Genomic DNA, 20,447 nt, shown 5'->3' on the forward strand with positions numbered 1-20,447 from the left:
AACTGCTTGTGTAATATACATTTTTAGTATAAATATTAATAATCTTCAAAGTCTTGTTGAATATCATTCAGTGCATGTGTAAGTCGTCGTATTTTATTTTCCATGGCTTTTTTATTGTTTGCCATTTCTTGCAGAAGCTCCCGCATTTCTTCTTCAACAGAGTAGACCTGAAAGAGCACAGAGAGATGAAGTAGAATTCTTGCTTTTCTTAATACACCTAAACCCATATAATCTTGGCAATTTTTAACACTGATAAGCAATGCAAGAGTTACATGCTTATGTTTGAATATGCAACGCATTACTCTTGATACTGGATTCAGAAGCAGAATTTTTTCTTTTAAAAAATGTATTCATCTGCTAGGAGGTAGAAAGTACTGTATCAATACAGAAAACTTATTAAGGAAAAAAGGCACCAGTTGTCATGTCATATCATGCACTTAGAAGGAAGGCTGGCATAGGTGAGTTAAATGGATTATGTGGCACAGTCATCATTACTCTTGCCTGTATGGATAAGGAAATGTTTAGCTATTGATTCATAATAGCTGCATAGCATGGAGCTTTACTTTGTTTGAATATAAAACATTCCAATTGAACAAGTCTAGAGATTTTCTTGCTGTGCAAAGACTGAGTACTAAACCAGGACTGTTTCCATCCAGTCAGTCTGAGATTGAAATAGGAGACTTCCAAGCACCACTCTTGTAGCAGCTGTAGAATAAAAATGCAAATACAAGAAATGTATAACTGAATATTAAAATTACTTTTTCATTTGCTGCTTCAATTTGTTTTTCCTTTTCATTTTCCAGGTGCAAGAGTTCTTCCTGATGTGCTGCCAAAACTGACTCAAGTTGTTTTCTGAAGGCATTATCCATTTTATGAAGCTTTTCCACAGCAATCCTAAAAAAATTATTGAAAAAAAAATCACAGTCCTGCAAACAATTGAAGTATTTCACTTTGTCCAGTTCTGCCTTTGATAAGGTTTTAATAACTTAAGCATGAACACAATTATATATTATTGGCATCAGAAGTGTCCTGTTTACTCAAGTACAATTTCTAGCTTTGTGCACTGTGTTTAGGACCTCTGGCATTTTCTAATGAGACGCATTTAATCACTAGCAAAGGATATGAAGATTAGGGCTTGCTACTGTCAACATGGACAAGAACTCCACCTATTTTCAAACATCTCCTTATGCTTTTGGTTCCCAAGAAGTGAATGAACTGTGTGATCCTGTGAACAGCCTGTGAGCCTGTGTCTCACAGAAAAGTGTCTCCTTCACTGTAAAGAAGCATTTCTTCAACTGCAAGCAAATTCTGCTTATAAGGGATGATTCTTAAATATGTAGGAACAAAAAGCAAGGCAATTTTATACAATTAATCTACAACAAAATTCTGAAACAAACCAGAATTATTTAGAACAAAAATTTCAGTTCACTATTGATCTTCTGACAGTTTCAAGCCCCAATACTGTTGACTGTTTGAGGTGGTTTGTTTTGTTTGGCTTTTTTGTTATTGTTGTTTATTGTTGATTTGTTGTGATCCAGTTTTTTTTCTTTTTATGCAGTCTTATTAACTAGCTGTTATTTTCTCAAGAATAGTTGGGAGGAAGGAAGAAAAACATGAGAAGGGGGCCAAAGAATAAAGTAAAAATCATCAGTTTAGCAGATTTCTCCATCATTCCAGAAGCATATGAAATAATTTTTCAGATTATGAGTACTAGTTTCTGTATCATCTGATATTTAACTATTAACTGACTGAAGAAATTGACAGTAAGAGGAACAAGAAAATAAATTTTAAATCTTGCTATTTGTATGGGAAAAGAATGACAGGTAATTTAGAAACAGTCTGTCACAGACTGAAACAGTGATTAACCGACACCAAGTTCAGCAGGAGTGTTGATCTACTGGAGGGCAGGAAGGCTCTCCAGAAGGGATCAGGGCAGGTTGGATTGATGGGACGAGGCCAATTGTATGAGGTTATTTTCAAAGAAATGCAAATAAAGACATTCAGAATGCTGTAACTGAATGCCAATTCCCTGAAGTAAGTCACCTCTACAGCAAGAATTCCTTCTAGGCCCAGTTTGTAACTGGAATCACCAAGTAGTTAAAAAGGCATTGCACATTCTTCCACCACATAATCAAGCATTTCTGCAGTTATTAATAGTGCAACTCTACAGTAACTGAATAGTCACAAAATAAACTATTAAAGTGTTCACCTTTGAGTTTGAAGACTTTTATTTCTCTCTTCAATCAACTTCTTTTCTTTGAAATCAAAGTTCTCCTTCATTTGTTTAACCTGCACCTCCAGCTGGCTTAATAGCTCTCCTTTACCTTGCCACCTTTTTTTCAGTGCACTGAAAATAAAATGCACATACTTACAATGAATGTAAATACCACTTCTTAGGAAGAAAGAAAAGTTTCTCATGCTTCCATTTTTCCAAATTTCTGTGGGTTTTAATAGCAAGCAAGAATAACCAGAGCAGTGTTGCATACAATGATCCCAAAGAATTAGTGATTTGTATGTATCACCTGTGAGCATTCTTAATGTCATCAAGTTCTACTTCTTTTTCTTCTAGCAGGTGCTTTAATTCCTCTTTTCTTTCATTTTGCCTTTCTAATTTTTTAATTAGCTTTTCACATTCAGCAGCTTTTTCATCCAACTGAATTTGAAGGAATTTCTGAGCTTCCCGATTTTCTTCATGATGTTTTTTGATTTGTTTATCTTTTTCTTGTAAGCCCTTTAGAAGATAAATATTTTAGAACACACAAACTCCCTTAGCTTTATTGTTATCCTTTAAGAGTATGTATTTAGTCTATGATGGAATAAAGCAGAGAACAACATAAAAGTTTACTCTTCTGAATGTATGAAGAACACTTAGTAAAGTGATAGTCAGTTGCTTATCTTCATCTGAAAGAAGTCTGAATTTTAAAAAAGTCATCAAAACATAAACCTGAAGTTGAAAGCAAGATAAGAAAAAAGTTATTTTGAACTCTTATGCTACATAAGAGTTGAACAAACAACTTATATGTAAGTCACTGAGCTCACAATCTGTGTAACAATGACTTATGCATCCAACTTTGACATAGCACGCCATAAAACTTTGATTGTTAAGATAAAGTTTTAAGTCTCTAAATGAGACATGGAATTACTGGTATTCTGCTGCCAAAATACTGTTTTACAAGAACAAAATAAATAAAAAATATTTATGTTGTAAAATAAATGTGACATAAACTTTTAAAAATTATTTTTCCTTTTAAACACTCAAGAAGAATTATGCTATCCTTGTTTCACCTCTCTCAAAATCATTATCAAGAATAAACTGAAGCAAGGCAAAGAGAAGAAATTCTGTACATAAATATGGTTCAATGAGAGATTCAGAGTCATATCACTGTGCATCTATTTAATAAAAAATTATTAATTTCACTTCTGCTCTCAGTGAAATGAACTGTCACTGACAGCCTGACTGTGATTTGTGAGTCAAAAAACTGTTAAGTGCAGACCCAGCTTTTATCAAAGGGTTTGTGATAGCTAAAATTAAGACTTGCAGTGAAAGTTAAGCACACAAATTGTCAGATGTGGCACTTACTTCTTTTAGTCTCCTAATTGTTTCTGTCTGATCATCCACTATTTTGTTTTTAATTTTTATGGTATCACTGTCCTGTTCCTTTTGCTTTTTTAATGTGTCAATCTCATTTGTTAATACTTCAATTTTTGCCTCCAGTTTCCCCCGATCTTGTGCAAGATGAGCTCCTGGACAAAACAGGATATTCACATTACAGCAACTCATTTTATAGATGATTTCAAGATGTGGAATGTTGGGAGACTGGGCTGAGGGAGGTGAAGGTAAGAACATTACAAACCAAAGGTTTGACTGTTTTGCCCACTGGAAACACTGTACGGATTTAATCTGGGGGTAGGTAACACTTAAGAGGAAATGCAGAACAGAAGGTCTGTGTTTTATCCTTTTTGAAAACTACTCTGAAAAATAGTTGACAATAATTTTTACAGACCCCTAAAGACCACAAGGTGGTGCTGAATCACAGGAATAAAGAAAAATGAAAAATGCCCAAACTTTTTTTCTCCCAGCATTTAACATTCTTTTAAGATATATACTGAAATATCCGTATTAGATTTCCCTACCAGACAAGAAGCATTACATAACATTATTTACAGATTCTTGTTCTTCTAGTTTCACGTTTAAAAGTTCTTTGTACAACTTCGGGGCATTTTCACATTTTCAGGAAACAGATAAACTGTATTCACAGCTGACTCCCTCAACTGCTGTTACAGATCCTGTATCAGCCCATGTGCCACAGAACATTTTTTTTGCACATCATCTTTACAACTGGATAAGATCAGGAAGGCATCCAAGGACCTTGTCATGATTAAAACTCTACTGGAGTGTTTATTTGAAACATAAGATATTAAACACCATTTTTTTTTCTGCAAAAGAAAAAACCCCACTATTTTACCCTGTTCTGCCAACTCCTGCCCCCATATTTTTCTTTCCATTTTTAATCCATCAATCACAGATTCCTGGGCTGTCAGCTGGGAAATAAGTTTTACATTTTCCTTTTTTAAAAGTTCAACTTGTACAGCCTTTTGTTTGTCCTCCTCAATCACAGTTTCAAGTTCTCCAGTTCGACACTGTATGAACAAACATTGGGAAAAGACAGTAAGATAATTTAAAACAATATGTAAAATTTCAAATCAATACTAAGGGGTTAGGAAAGTAATCCTTATATACACCAAATTAAGTTAACTGAGAAATATTCTGCATTCAGGGCTTTATCTGTATCTCACTCCAGTTGTGAAACACAAATATTTTCTTCAAATAGACTTACTTCAATCCCAGAAAACTGTAAAGCTGACTTCTAAATACCCACTCTAAAGTATTAATGTTATCATAAAAACCTGTTTAGAATTATAAAGTCAAGTCAAGAAAAGCAAAAGAAAAAGATATTAAAAACTGAATCAGAAGAAGACCAGAAGCTGGGACATACTTTCACTTCCAATGATAAATATGTATTCAATTATCCAAGCTACATTTTGTTTGACAGATTACAGCTATTTAATATAGGAATTTTTCAATTTTGTTCTTAAAAGCATCACTGACTGGCAGAATCGTATTCTGTACAACAGCAACATGTTTGGGCACCCTAACAACAACAACAACATGTAGAGGGGAGATTAGAAACAGCTGTGCAGGGGTTGTACTCCACCCAAGTTTTAGCACAAAGCTGGACTGGATCACACAACCAGTCAAAAGTTATGTCCCTTAAATTTAAAAAAATTATTTACAAATAACAGAATAGTACTAGAATATGTTACTACAAAGCAACTGTGCCCAGAGTATTTAGGATTAAAATCTGACACTCAGTATGTAATGAACAATACTTCTAATATTATACAACTAGGAGATACTAAGCTGCTAATAACTACACTGCATTATTTGCTCAATTACAGTTTTACTTTGTACAAGTGACCAGTGCAGGAGCACGTTCCATTTCTTTGAATTTATAAGGGATCAGGGATATTAATGTAGTTTGATTGACCAACTGATATATAAAAACTGCTACTGGTCACAGGGCAAGGAGTGTACTTTCCAAAGCATGAGTGAGCCAACATTTTTCTATATGGGGAGCAGTGTTTGTGAGAAACAGAAGTGCAAGATGCAAGAAAAAAGGCTGACGTGCACTACTCCATCTTAGTGCAATAGGAAACCTGTGTGTTTTAGTTAATCAAGCTTGTATGGAATCATTAACTTATAGATGAAACATCACAAAAAATAATCTATGTAGTTGAAATGTTTTGAAACAAATACCTTTAGGTTTGCTGTAGCTTCTTCGTTTGATTTTGTTAATTCTGCAATTTTTGCTTTCTGTTCTTCCACTAAATTTGTCAGGTCTTGGATCAGACTTGCCATGTCTTTTTCCCTTTGTTCCAACTCAAACAGGGCTTGTTTGTGTTCAACTAGATCAGCAGAAGCTTTTTCAAATCCCTGTTTTACCTAAAATTTTATAAGACAAGACTTGAAAAATGCTAACATTTGGAAAAAAAATGTGCATATATAAACATAATTGATATTTGAATTTCTAGTGAAGATATAGAAATTGATCTGCTCTACAGGAAATTAGTGAATATCTGAAACTGGTTTTCTCCTGGTTTGTTTGTGAAACTACAACTTGAAAAATTGGTTCTACCCAGCTGCGTACTTGTAAAAAATCCCAAACCCAACAAAACATAACAAAAACTCCCAAACAAAAACCAGCCCCAACACACAGAAAAAAAAAATCATGAGTGGATGGGAAGCAGAGCAGAAAAACCATACTTGGGGGCTAAAAAGAATGCCTTGATTTAATCTCATTGTTAAAACTGACATTAAAATCGCAAAAGGACAAAGTTAATTCAAGCCTTTTTTTCTTGCAACAGAAAGACTTGAAGGGCAAAACCCCTGTCTTTTCTTTCCCCTATTCTCCCATTTATTTAAAACAAAGAAAACCAAGTTTAAGGTGAAGAATTGAATATTTTATTTAGCATACAATAAACATAAATACTAGTCACAGACAGAAATTCCTTGAGGAATTTAGTGAGCAAGTTTTAAATTTGAATTTCAAAATATACATCCAAAATTCAGTTTTGAAAATTTACACAATAAGGAACTATATTACTAAATACACTTGTATATATATATTTAACATTAAGGTTATCAAACCACAAACCAGTAAAGAGGTTTTACTGTAACTGAATATATTCTAATTAAAGGCCAACATATCTAAAAGAAATTAATAACATCAGACAGAAGGGGTTTTTAAAATTTCTTTTTATTAAGTTCTACATATGTTGGAGTTTTTGAATGCTGACTTGGCATTTGCTGTCATTGTTCTAATCACTGGTATTTCATACCTTTCTACTAGTATTCTTGCATAAATCCTTGGAGCAAAGATCATAGGGATAAAAAACCAACCCAACAAAACACCAAAAAACCACACCCAGAATATCCACCTGAACCCAAGACATTGAGGAGAACTACAACCCCACCTAGTGTGAGATGCAATGTTCTTAGTCTTACCTCTTTAAACCTTTTTGCTTCGATAGTTAAAGCTAAACGAAATTCATCTTCTAACTCTCTGTACTTCTGGTTTGACATGTTAATTTTCTCCTGCAATTCTTTAACACACTGTTCATGCCTCTGCTCCTCTTTAGCCACTTCTTTTAACAAAGCATCTTGAAATTCAGGTCCATTTAAAGCAACTCGGGTTCCAAGTTCTTTCCTGAAATTATCAAGCATACACTTGAGACATGAACTGCAGAATCTCACAATGATATTTTAATTCATTTCCTTGGTCTTACTGAACAAGGATAATGAATTATATAATAAATGGGATAAATTCCTTCATCTCACAGACAGCCTTCAGTCTTCTCTGACAACGGCCCTAGCATGAGGAAAATTCTGTTGACTACTGTTAAAAACACCCAAAGGAATATCCTTACTTTTTAATTCAAACATCTGTAGAAATTATTAAATTGTGCTTTTGCTGTGATTTAGCACTTGTATGCTTTGCTGTTAACAAACATCTGGAAGTGACACTGGAATCAGAGAAGAGCCCTGTACAGCCAGACACCCTCTTCTGCAGTCAGTCATTCCTTTCATCCTCACCCAACAACTGCTGCTATTCACTCAGACCCTAAACCTGAAAAGCAGCAGCAACAGGGACCTAAAAGGACAATGTTGAAGCAAATGTATTGTCTACTTCATCACTACTCTGTTCATCTACTTTAAAGCAAAAAAATATAAAATAAAATATCCACTGTCCTTCACATGATATCTTTTGGAGCTTTATGAGGTAATTATTCAAAGTTCTCAAAATAAAGCTGTAAGATTCTTCCCATCTAAACCTGCCATTTTCTTGGTAACTGAATACATTTTCCCTTGTACAATTTAGCAAATTTAACCAGCTTATTTTATTAATAACCTTCCTTATGTAATACTATACCTCATGGTATTCCTGATATAGTTTTTACACATATTTGATTGTATTAGCTGAACACCACAGAACTTAGCCTCAAGTATTCTCCAAAAAAGGGAAATTTTTGAAGAGGAAAACAGTCAGGCAAGTAACTCACACTCCACCCAACTAGCAAGGTTCTGCAGAGGCTGCAGAACACTTTGTGTTGTTGCAGCATATGCAGCTCTTCAATCAGTAATTCAAATACAATTTTATTTTTATCTGATTATTCCTGGATTACAGATCAAGTATTTAAAATAAAGAATTTGGCCATATTATAAGAGAAAAACCTTTCACATGAAAGGCTGGAAGTTGCCTACACAAACTTAGGAGTCAGGAATCTACAAGATATCCCTAAATGAGCAAGAAAATGTGTAGGAAGATATCTACGTTTTCACAATGACCATCTCTCCCACTAATCAAAAAACCCAAAACAAACCAAACCCAGACAAAAACACACCTGTACTTTAGAACACATTTAAAAAACCATGTTGGCAACACAAGCATCTCTATTAACTTGTGAAAAGAAAATGACCATACCTTTGCTCTTGCTCTCTTAATACAAGAAGCTCATGGAGTTGTTTTACCTTCTCCTTCTGTTGTCGGACAGATATTCGAAGTAACTGTACCTCTCTTTCATTTGCTGATGCTTTAAGCTCTGCTTCTTGCACCTGTTTCATCTGTGTCATAAAGACAAGAGCAACATTTTCTTAAAACTGTAATCTGATTGTCCTGCTTTATACTAGAACACAAAGGAACAGGTGCCTTCTAAGAGTTCTTTGTTTGGGGTTTTTTGTTTGATTTTGTTTTGGTTTTTTCTTAATATATTGTAACACTTGAAGAAATTTAAGATGTTTAAAATAAATTCTTAACTTCCTACAACTAAAAAAACAGCCTTGATAAAGAACCAAGGGCATTTACTTAATTTGTAAAGGACTTCAAGGTATCCTGCAGAAGTGGAAGAAGCGCATTGGCAGAACAATTTCTGCAATTAGAAACTCTTTTATTGTAGTACTTGTATTAGTTTCAAACAAAACATTTTTAGATGTATTCAATATTCATTTTTTAAACACTCCACTTTTGTCAAAATCTCCATCTTTCTGATTTGTACAGTTTAGAGCTGCTGAACAGAGCTGTTTTCTAATGATTCTACAAAAAATGTAGAATCAGTATAAACACCAGATGGCATACTCCACTTTTTCCATTTGATGCAAGCTTTTATGAGTAATTCCATTTTATAGACTTAAGTCTTTTAAATACAAAACTCTTTTCTGATTCAATGTGAAGAAAAAAGATAAGAAGAGAAGTTATATAAAAAGGGTTGATTACTCATTAAATGGTAATTCAAAATCAGGACAATTCAGAAGGCTAAGTTTTTATGTTCTACATATTAAGCCTTTTCATGAATAATTTAATGAGTAGCTTTTACACACATCACACTGTATTCCTTTGTTTTGTGGAAGAAGTGAAGCAATTCTCTCCTAAACTGAAGCACTTTAAAATGTCAAGGAAGAACAAGGGAATAGGGTACATATTTAGATGCACAGTAAACTTACTCATCTTGAATCCCTTCAAGAAGTCATCTAGTAATGCTGACTGAAGGCCTTAAATAGTGGTGGCTACATGGAGTAACCATAATTTACGACTGGAAGTAATTGCTGGGACAATGAGAAAGCTCTATGAAATATTCTAGTATTTCTTAATCTTGGAATTGATAAAATAGGCCAAAGGTGTATTAAATCTGAACATTCAAAAAGAGGATTTAGTTTTGAGAGCATCATGATTATTCTTTGAAACATAATTATTAAGGAGTATTTGCTACAGGATCCTAAGGACAGGAAAAAAGACCTTCCCTTAATAAAAACAATGTTACCATCACCAAAAGGAATGACTTATTTCTACAAACTCAACAAAGAAAAAATAAAAGCCTCATACATCAATGAGGTGTTTTCATTCTTATAGGATAGAAAAAACACACACACACATGCAAATCCCGCTCTCCTGTGCTCCAAATCACTAAATTTAGTACTTTTCAAACTGACAGGCAGATACCTGATCTAAACTGAAGGTCACTTCTAGATTCCTTAATATCTCCAGGGTATCTACAGCTAAGGAAGAAATGGAAGAGCCACTCAAGTCCCCAACCAGGAGCCTAAAGTAGAGGCTTGGATGGGTTTGTCAGGACACTTCCTGATTTTCACTCCTTTCAGAGAACCTAAATAACAACACTTCCTAGAGCACCACACTATCAGTTCAAAGACTTTTCAGGATGGATGTTTTAAGATTAATTTTTCTCTAAATTCAGTAACACAGGAATGAACTAACATAGGAATATACACAAACAAAAGGAGTAGATATTGGAGGACACTGAAAATTCAGCAATTAACTTCTCAGAAAGAAATAGTGGCATTATCTGGTCCAGCATCTTGATCTTATATATTTGTATACTCAACAAAGAGCCTCTGACTACAAAAGTATCATCATCTTCTCCAGCTGTAAAAATAAAACCAAAAAATCCCAAACAAACAAACACAAAACATCACACAAACTAACCAGAATCTTTCATGTTCTCAGCAATTACTGTTTTGTTCTGGTTGCAATTAAAAGCATCTAATTCTTTAGACCAGCAAAACAAACAGAGCCACCAGATTTCCATCCCAGTAGTAAGATGTCTGTTGATTTTAGCAACTTTAAAAACTTGTCTTTATCACTCTATATCTTCAGAAAATATCAGCTCTCAGTGTTAAGTTCATAGGACTGTTCTCCTTTATCTTAAGGCCTCCATGAAATTTATATTTAAAATTTATATTTATAAAATACATTAATTGACAATTAAAATGGATACCTGGTATTAACTACTACTATGCAGAAAAAAAGCCCCAGGTTTTATTGTGGAAAACTCAGACTCAGTGTTGGTAAAATCTAGTATTTCTTAGTATTCAGGACTATGGTAGCCACCCTGTTACCACTGTGCTATTTACTCATGAAAAATATTTACCTCTGCGGCTCGCTGCTGCAACCTCTGTGTCTCCATCTTGGACAGTGTTTCTTCTAAAGCTTGCATGGCCTTCTGATATTCTGCTTCTTTATTTCTTGCCTGATTTAGCTCATTAGTAAGTCTTTCAGTTTCACCTTTCAACTGTTGGACATCTGCTTGCAGTCTTGCTTTGGCATCTCTCTCTTTCAATATCAATTCCTTTAACCTGAGAATAAAGTCAGTGAAGTTGTATTAGAAATGTTTTACTTGTACGTTTCATGCCAAATACATTGAGAAGAAGGCATTAGTAGCTGTTGTAGCTATACAGCTTGTTTTTTACTATGTTTTACTATTAACAGCACTGTCATATAAAGCTGTTTAAAGAGACATAAACTATTAATTAAGTCATGTAGCATAACTATATGGAGATTCATTTTAAAAAAACTGGGATGGAGACCACCTCATTGATAGATCTTTTAGGAAGTAACACTGCAGTATTACTTTGCTTTACAGGAACATAGTAAGCCTCTTATAGAAGATGGTATAAATGTCGATGGGTATAAGATAAAGGTTGGAAGTGAACCTAAAACAAAAAGGGAAAAAAGGGAAATAGTCACAGTCAGTCATGGATGGTAACTCAGGAAGCACATGGCTTGGTTTTTCCTAAAAGAAAGAAAATGCTCCTTGATAAATACAATACAGTTAAGAAAAAGCCAAATGGAGCAGACATCTCCAAAAATAAGGAGATCTTTTAAAAAAAAAGGCGGCTGCTCAGAACACACACGGATGGTGACAACCACCTCTCTGAAGATGTGCTAGGTCTGCCCTGCACAATACACGGCCTGTGGGCCAACTCCAGCCTAATGTGCTGCACAGAAAAAAGCAAAGAACTCTCTAGGTGTATGTGGAAAGGGAGATGGGGACACAGAAGGCAGAAGTATGATATGGAACAGCTACTAGAGCTTGAACTGAAGGTATAGTTATGATACAGGTTGTTTGGAAAGTAATGGGTAGAAATGGAGAAAGTGGCATACTGATACTGTTCTATGACAAGAACAGGAAGAACCTGTAGAAGGGAATTTCACTAGGTAATACTGAGAGAAATTCTAGTACTACTTCTTGATGTCTTATTTTCCAAGTATATTGTTTAAAGCTGTTCTTGTTTCTTAAGCCTACAGAATGAATTATTGGAAGCTAAAAAAAACCAAACAAAACAAACTCTTAGACTACAGCATTATTTTCCTACCTGTCTCTAGTGAATAAAGCCATACTCTGAATACTCTTTTCTTCTTTTGCATGCTTCTGTAGTTCACTGACATGCTCTAATAATTTCTTCTCGGCTTGCTCTGCTCTCCACCTCCTTTCTTTTTCCTGATCCAGTTCTTGAATCAGTGCCTTAACAAGAATGTGATAAGCATTAACTTACTCAAACATAGCCAAAAAGAATAAACAATATTTACAACTGTAGAACAAGACTTTTTTTGTCTTTCCGGAATTCAAGGATGACAGAAGAAAGTGCAAGTGACCAGGCCAAAAACTCTCATAAAAGTGAAATAAAATACATCCTCTCCCAGCTGGCACTACAAGAACTCCACTACTTTTGATAATATCTACATGCAACTATCTTGTCACCTCCAGTTTAAGTTTAATCAGGAAACATATGTTTGGCTTCAGATGACGATACATTTAACTTGAAATGATGCAAAACCTACTCGGTATGTTGAGTCCTCTATGTGATTTGAATTACATTCTTCTACTTTTTCCATATTGCTCTGTTTTCCAGTTAGTATTTCAGCTTTTCTTCCCACTACTTTAAAATCAGAGTCATTCTCACAGGAGCATGGACACTTCGAGGAACTCTTCTTCTCTTCCCTATATGCAAAGTTTAAAGAGTAACAGTGGATTCAGACACTTTTATATGAAAAAAAAAAAAGAGTTTAGTGCAGCAGCTAAATACTAGAGAGTTCAAAACCATTTAGAAAATAATTTGCAATCAGACCACAGAAACAGCTAAATTCAAATATTCAGCTCTAAAAAGATACTTACAATTAGCAAATGCTACCTAAAATCATCTCATGATCACATAGACACAAAATAATTTTAGAAGAGTAGAGCAACTGTAGAGCTGCAGTGGCTGAACAAATATATTCCAACTTGTATTGTCTTCTACTCATCACAAATCAAACAAGTCACTGTGGCATCCTCAGCTTCATCAAAGATATATATTCTTGACCATTGTTCTGACACCATGAATCTTTTAACTATCAGTTCTATCTGTGCAGAATTCTTTTGCCGCCACAATTTAAAAAAAAGACGGAAACATAAGCTATTAGAATTTTGAAAGTGTTTGTTTTGAAATCTTCAGTTCAATTTCCTTCTCATCTGAAGAAAGAAACAGCTCATGTGGAAAAACAACTGAAGAAAGCCTCAGCAGCTACTCATTTTCAGGGTACTATTAACTGACTTGATTTACTCAACCTACCACTTTCAGTGAAATGTTTCAAGTTAAAACTATGTTCATGCTGACAATATTCAGTTTAATTAATTTTGGCTTTATATAGTAAACACTGAGATACCTGTCAGTAATTGTCTTCTTTAGATGACGTGCATGACCTTTTGTAGATAAGGCAGTTTTACGGTAAGTGGGGATCTTGCTTCCTTTCATGACCTTTCTGTTCTCTTTTCCACTCTCATTTTCACTCTCAGAAGTTGGATCTGTGTCTCTCTTAGCTTTGAGAGCACTTGGAGCAGCTTCCTGTCTTGAACTATCAGACACCTAAGAAGAGATCAAAGTTTTAGATACAAATTTTACAGTTTCTGGTTGGCTAACACTTATTCAGGTACAATTTTTAAAAAAGTTCACACAAAATAATTTTGACAAAAACTAAACAATTGCTTCACTCCTTGCTGAAACATTTTATTGTTTTAAAGCTAAAGTAAACCCAGAATGCTTGAGAACATATAGTTGTTTCCTTTTGAAATAGCTGAAGCTTGGTAAAATCCTTAGGCAGTTGGGGAAAAATGTAAAATAAACAGAGCATTTAAAACCAAACAAGCCTTGCAAACAGCAGTACCAAGCAAACCTGACAAACTTATGTTATCTATGTTAAGAACACAAAGCATAATACATGACAAGCATATCAGACCAAGTTGACCTATTGGTGAAATTAATTTTCACCAACTGAATAATCCAGGTACTTTGGTGCATTTAATGTTTTACTCTGGTTCAGCTAGTACATGGATGGTTTCAGGATTAAAAAAAACCAAAACCCAATATTAAAAAGAATTTTCTAATACCACATGATATGTAGTATAGGAATAGCTCTACTATTCCCATATGCTATGATTTTTATTCTGTATGGAATGATTCATGATACAAAGTGCAATCTTCAGTTTTAAAGACTTGTTTTTATTTTATTCCCAGCTTCTCAAAATAATTAAGAACCCACTAGCACAGTCAGCCCATAATACCAGTAGAAATGCTCTAGTCTGGTTCAGCAAATTTTTGATTATCAGAAAACCACACCTTATCTTACAAACAAAACTTGCTGTGCAATCACAGAAATAAAAAAAAAATCACCTTTTGCAGTATCTGTAAAATCTGATCTTCTATTTTTTTAATCCTCATCTCACTGTGTATTTTATCAAGCTGGGCCTTCTCGGGTTCAGAAGATGAGACAAGCTCTGTGGAGGAGCTGGTGGAACCTTGCACTGGTATCCTTGAACGCTGCCGAAACTGAGCCAGTGCCTGGTCGATGTGTGGTGTTGCCAGCGGTAAGGGAACATTGTTCTATCAGAAAAAACAACAACTCTTGTAGCATTAATATGCTGCATGCAATATAAAAACAGAATGTGTCAATTTTAAAACTAGGACACGCAAACTACGGCACCTGATCTCGGGTGGAAGGGCACCCAGATGAAGCCAAAGAGCCCAAAATGTCTTCTAAACACTGCAAATCTGAACAGTTTTCTTCTGCCAGGTCCACTGGTTCACCAGAAATATTTCTTCCATCTAGAGCTGTTAGCTGGGGCAATGACTGAAGAACAGTTTCTCTATAACCTTGAGAAAAAGACCACATTTAAATTGAAATCAACCTTGCAAAAAGACGCCTGGTGTATTTTAGGTACCTCATAATCTTAAATGATTCACTGCATTTTTAATGTAATAAAAAAAATAGTGAGTTATTTACAATTTTCTCATCTTTCCCCTCTCAAGGCTTTCAACAGACAACATCACAAATTAAATCAACTGGGAAGCTGCTTGCCTAGTCCTGATCTACACAGGGATTTCCCAGCCACCATCAGCACACTGCAATTGCACAGACAACCTTTCAACATCAGCCTACTGCACCCAAACAGTTGTAGCAAGTGGAAGGGCAGATGTATGTAATGGAAAAGCAAGTTCTGAAAGGGCTTAGACAACTTCATCCTTTGTCAGTGAATGAAGTAAGGAGTTATAAAACTGTAAAGCACAGAAGTTAGCACATTTAATTTATGAGAATTTGGGCTGCTGAACACTGCAGTTTTGAAAGTGCCACCAAAGACACAGATATGAAGACGTATGTAAGTACTTGCAGAAGAAAACTAGTAGCATTTTCTAAGTTAATCAGATAATTTAATAGTCCTGTTACTGTTTTTGTAGTGCCTGAATGTATTTGCAAAACATGATGAGTGCATTTAAAAACATTACTTAAAACCTTATTTGGCTTTCCTCAGTAACACCTGATGTTTCTTTCTAACTGTACATACATTACACCTGTATCAATTGTATGCTCATGATATGATTGCTATTTTGTATGGTTGTAATTCCTACTGTCCTACTCTTTGAAATTACCTTTGAACTCCTGCAAAAGCATCAATCCTCCACTTCCACCTTCCCGTAGAGATTTTCATCTCTTACACAGAAAATAATAAAAAAAAAAATGACACCAACATAAAATGCTACAATTTAACTTGTTTGAACTTAGACATTTTAGTGGCCTGAAAAACCTATCCCCAAACCAGAAGCTCAAATGCAACTGAAAGTTATGCATCCACATGCATTCTCCAACTTGTCTCCAAGCCGCCTAGTGAAACACCTGACACCTATTTGGATGACAATGCTAATTACTGCAGAGTATCCTAGAGTCTGTCACTGCAAACCAAAGCAAGGGGAAAAGAAGGAAAAGTGAACTGTTTCTTATCTTTCTCTTATGGTCTCTAGCAGTAGCAGACTTCCGATTTCCTGTGCCTGCCCTCTGCCTAAAAGTTCAGTATCTCTACATACGTTCTTTGAGTTCTCCACCTTCCCAGTTTATAATATTAATACTTCTGTCCTTTCACTAGACCATATGGCTCAGAGCCCATCCAACCTGTCCTTGAACACTTCCAGGAATGGGGTATCCACAATGACTCTGGGGAACCTGTTCCAGTGCCGCACCACCAATCACACTAAATAATTTTTCCCTACTATATAATTTAAACCTACTCCAGTTTGAAGCCATTCCTTCTTATCCTGTCACTACATGCCCTTGGAAAGAGTCTCTCTCTTTCCTTCTTTTAGACTCCTCTCAGGTACTAAAAAGACACAATGATGTCACCCTGAAGCCTTCTCTTCTCCAGGCTGAACAATCCCAATTCTCTCAGCCTTTCCTCATAGGAGAGGTGCTCCATCCCTCTAATCATGTTGGAGGCCCTCCTCCGGGCTCACAAGTGAAAATGTTGAACCTTATCAAAGCATACAATTTACAGTTTTGATAATAATTTTGTGGTTGGGAAAAAAAGGATTTTTTTAAAATGGAAAATTAATTCATTTTGACAGAATTTGGATTTCTGCAAGCTGGCCAGTTCATGAATGAATTTTCAAGCTTCAGAAAATGGCTCACAGCTTAAAGGAAATCACTGAGCTACTGAGCACAAATTATCTACATAAGATCAGATCCATACCTGCTATGTGACAAACTGGATTGGCTTTCCCGTTTCTTTCCAGCGTGAGGTTTGTCAAACAGCACAGCCCCTTCGTGCACTGAAGTAAGTGATTAATATTGCTTACACAGTTGCTGTGAAGGTCAATGTGGCTAATCTTATGTCTGGTTCCATGAAGGGATCGAAATCCTGGAAATTTCAGGAAAAAAACCCCAAACAACCACAAAGTAATGTTTTCTGCTACAGGCCTAGACTGTCAGGTTTAGAACAAACAGCATCTTGTTGAAAAATATTCAGTAAATAATAGAACTAGAAATGAGAGAACAACACTTGCTCCATATGCTTGTCTACATGTTAATTACCTATGCCACTCTACCCAAAGTACAACACTTAAGCTACTTATGCGAGCTAACTTTAAAGAAACAGATGAATCTCTGGCTGTTAAAAAGCATGTAAAAATAAAATTTTTCCTTCAAGTTTTATTTTGTAACACAAGCTCACTAACAAAATTACTACCAATGTTCTTTTAATTTTCCATTACAAGTTCTCTTGATTTTGTATCATGAAATCGTAAGAACTGACCATTTCAACCGAGATATACAAGAGAACTTCCATATCATATGTAAAGTTGCACTTTTGTTCTATAAAAATGAAAAATATGAATATTTTGGAAGTAAGTCTGAAATGTTTACTGTACTACTTTCTGAACAAGCCTGGCCTCACCAAACACAAAAGAATAAATTCCAGTTCAGAACAATCTTTAGTGTTAAAAACTTTAAAGCTGAGAAGAGCAGCAATAGCCACCTGTGTTAGAATTATTCAGTGAATTGGCACTTGAAGTGCTAGAAGCTTCTCAAAATACACTTGGTCAAGTTTTTTAAATTTAAAAGTGAGGAAAATGCTTTGTAGTGCACAGCACATGGCAACATCACTTACCAGAGAGATCATGTATGCGATTATATGACAAGTTCAACGCAGTTAAATTAAAGAGTTTTTCCAGTCCTAAACAAAATGAGGGGAAAAAAATATAAACAGTAGGATTTTCAGAAGAATGCTCTGCTTTCATTAAATTCAAAGTTGCAAACTGAACCTTTAAAGATCCTAACTACGAATTATGACATTGATCTAGAATCATATTATAAAAATCAGGTTTTCCTTCTAAATTAAGGTGTTTCACTATGATAAGGCTTACAAAGACTATACATACTCATCTTAAAATTTACTTTATAAAATGGTTAGCATACTAACGCATCCTAACTCGGTATAACCTTAATTATATGCAAACATTCCAGAAGTAAACATTAAAACGACTCTTAGAACACCTTCATAACTTGCTAAATGGACAGAAATAAACATTGCAGACCCTCCACTTTGGTTAGTAGGTTGCAGGACAAGCTCAGGGTGCGCAGCTTAGCTAGGGAACCGAGCCCCTCGATGCGGCGGATCTGGTTTGATGACAGATCCAAGTGCTGCAGATTCCGGAGGTGGTCGAGCCCTTGGATCCTGGCGATGAGGTTACAGTGGGCGTTGAGCGTGTGCAGGTCCGAACTCAGGGACACATCTCTAAGGCTGCGGAGAGAGGAGCCCACCGTCAGCCCGCAGCTCGGCCCGGCGCCGCGGCCTCCCCTCTCCCCGGCCCCTCCGCACTCACCTCTTAACGCCCTTATCCATGAGGCTGAGCTCGCCGGGGATCCCCGCCGCCCCGCCGGGCCCCCGCGCTGACCGCATCTCGCTTCAATGCTCCTTCGTCTCCCACGGCAGCAATGCACACCTTAACCCGGGACAAAACGCCTCACGGCGCCGCCTCACGGCCCCGCCGCCGCCGCGGTCCGCTCCGCCCGCGGCCCGCTCCCGCCGGGGCAGGCGCGGCCACGGGGAGGCGGCGCTGCCGGAGCCCGCGGGGCGGCGGGGGACGAGCTCCGTGCCTCCGCTGTGCTCCCTGCCGCCCTCCTGCCGCTCCTCGCCGCTTCCCGCCGCTTCCCGCCGCTTCTCGCCGCTCTCCTGCCACTCCCTGCCGTTTCCTGCCATGGGCCAGGAAAGGGCCGGGTTTAGAGACCGGACTGCTTCGCATTCCTCTGGAGGGAACGCGCGGGACGCTGTGGTGTTTTTTAGAGCTCACCCGGTGTTAAGAGTGTCACAGAATCACAGAACATCCTGAGGTGGAAGGAACACACAGGGATCACGGACGGCCATCCCCAGGAGTCGCACCGTGTGCCTGGGAGCACTGTGCAACTCTGTCAGGCCTGGAACCGTGACCGCCTGCCCGGGGAGCCTGATCCAGTGCCCAGCCAGCCAAGGGATAATGTCAGTGAGGTTTTCTGAGATTAGGCAGCTTTGTCAGAAGTAAAAAATCCTTACTGGTATGCTGTTTGGGAGATTCTGTGAATGCCTTTCTTGTACTAGAAATCATACGCTAGGATGATCAGTGAAAAAAGTTGCACTTTAGGATTCCATTGAGTGTAACATTGATTTGTTCTAAGATAGTGATCCAAATCCAGCTGTACATGGCAGAATACAGGGAGTTGGAAGATTGCTGGATATCAAATAATATGTGTGCATTCACAGAGAAGGAGACTCAGAAAATAAAACAAGAAATGACTTATTTTAACCATGTAAAACATATGCCATGCTGAATTTCCCAATCATGAATACTAGATAATTAATATTTTAATTATTATGAATTTTAATAATGCGTGGTAAATGCATACTTAAATACATACTACAATTTATGAAGTTAATAAATGCAATTTAAAATGTATGCAAGTTTTAGTAGATGTGTGCTTCTTGTAGAACTACAATTTTTGTAGTCTGTAAGGTGAAAGTAGTTAGAGAGTACTGCAGGAATTTGGAGAAAATGGAAGAATTTTCTTATGATTAGAGGCTGCTCTGGGGCTGTGGATTCTGTCACTGACCATGCTGCAAAGCTTCTGTGTGGTGAAGGAAACCCACTTGAGGTCATTGAAAAAGAACAGTCTGTGCACATGCCTATTTTAGCCAAAGGCTTCTTACACAGTGGCATATTATATAAATTAATCTTCAGATTAATTTATTTTGTATTTGAGTGGAAATCCTGCTGTTCAAGACTGGTGTGAACCACTGTGTCTTTCAAGTTGGTCTCTGTAAAAGTATGAGTTTTGCTCGCTGCATTCCTGAGCTTTGACCTGCAGGACAAAACTGGTTCTGCAACTTTACTGACAAAAAGTAAGAACTTCACTTACCCAACCCTCAGGGTCCATGCTGAGCTTCTTTTCAGTTAGTTTTCTTCTTTGTGCCCATTTATCTCAACATCTTAAAAAAAAAAATTGCAGTTTTGGTCCTAAAGTAATTTGTTTATGGTATCTCCACATCAGATTGAAGACAAGCTCCTAACACAAAATATACAACAGATTGATAAGTATGTAGAAAAATCAGCAGCCACACCTTATAAGACACGTGCCACACTGGTGGGAACTTCCAGCCTTCCTCTTTCTGTTCCACAGCTCCCGTGCACAAAAGAAAGTTATGATACAGCTCCTTTCCCTCCCTCACAGCAGTGTCTGAAGGTTAATGCCATCTTAGGACAT

General features: G+C 36.6%; 1 protein-coding gene across 1 annotated transcript; it reads right to left on the reverse strand.

Annotated features, from left to right (window-relative positions):
* LRRCC1 (leucine rich repeat and coiled-coil centrosomal protein 1) lies at positions 1–18,693 on the reverse strand. Its single transcript, XM_084208775.1, has 19 exons — positions 18,536–18,693; positions 18,248–18,453; positions 17,821–17,886; positions 16,906–17,073; positions 14,871–15,040; positions 14,561–14,770; positions 13,557–13,756; positions 12,693–12,852; positions 12,227–12,375; positions 11,002–11,206; positions 8,544–8,683; positions 7,067–7,268; positions 5,819–6,004; positions 4,467–4,641; positions 3,581–3,744; positions 2,523–2,731; positions 2,210–2,347; positions 759–894; positions 1–167 (listed from the first exon to the last, which is right to left on the reverse strand). The coding sequence occupies exons 1-19, from the start codon at positions 18,610–18,612 to the stop codon at positions 36–38; spliced, it is 3,093 nt and encodes a 1,030-aa protein (XP_084064901.1). The 5' UTR covers positions 18,613–18,693; the 3' UTR covers positions 1–35.
* Positions 18,694–20,447: the final 1,754 nt, after the last annotated feature.

Source organism: Fringilla coelebs (genome assembly GCF_963513975.1).
Source record: "Fringilla coelebs genome assembly, chromosome: 1".
Lineage (NCBI taxonomy): Eukaryota > Metazoa > Chordata > Aves > Passeriformes > Fringillidae > Fringilla > Fringilla coelebs.

Coding starts and splice junctions, on each gene's coding strand:
- LRRCC1 (XM_084208775.1), bottom strand. CDS start 18,612: ATGCGGTCAGCGCGGGGGCCCGGCGGGGCGGCGGGGATCCCCGGCGAG. Junction 6,005..7,066: donor AAGCAAAAAGGTTTAAAGAG/GTAAGACTAAGA, acceptor ATAAAATTTTAG/GTAAAACAGGGATTTGAAAA. Junction 895..2,209: donor AAAAGTCTTCAAACTCAAAG/GTGAACACTTTA, acceptor TAATTTTTTTAG/GATTGCTGTGGAAAAGCTTC.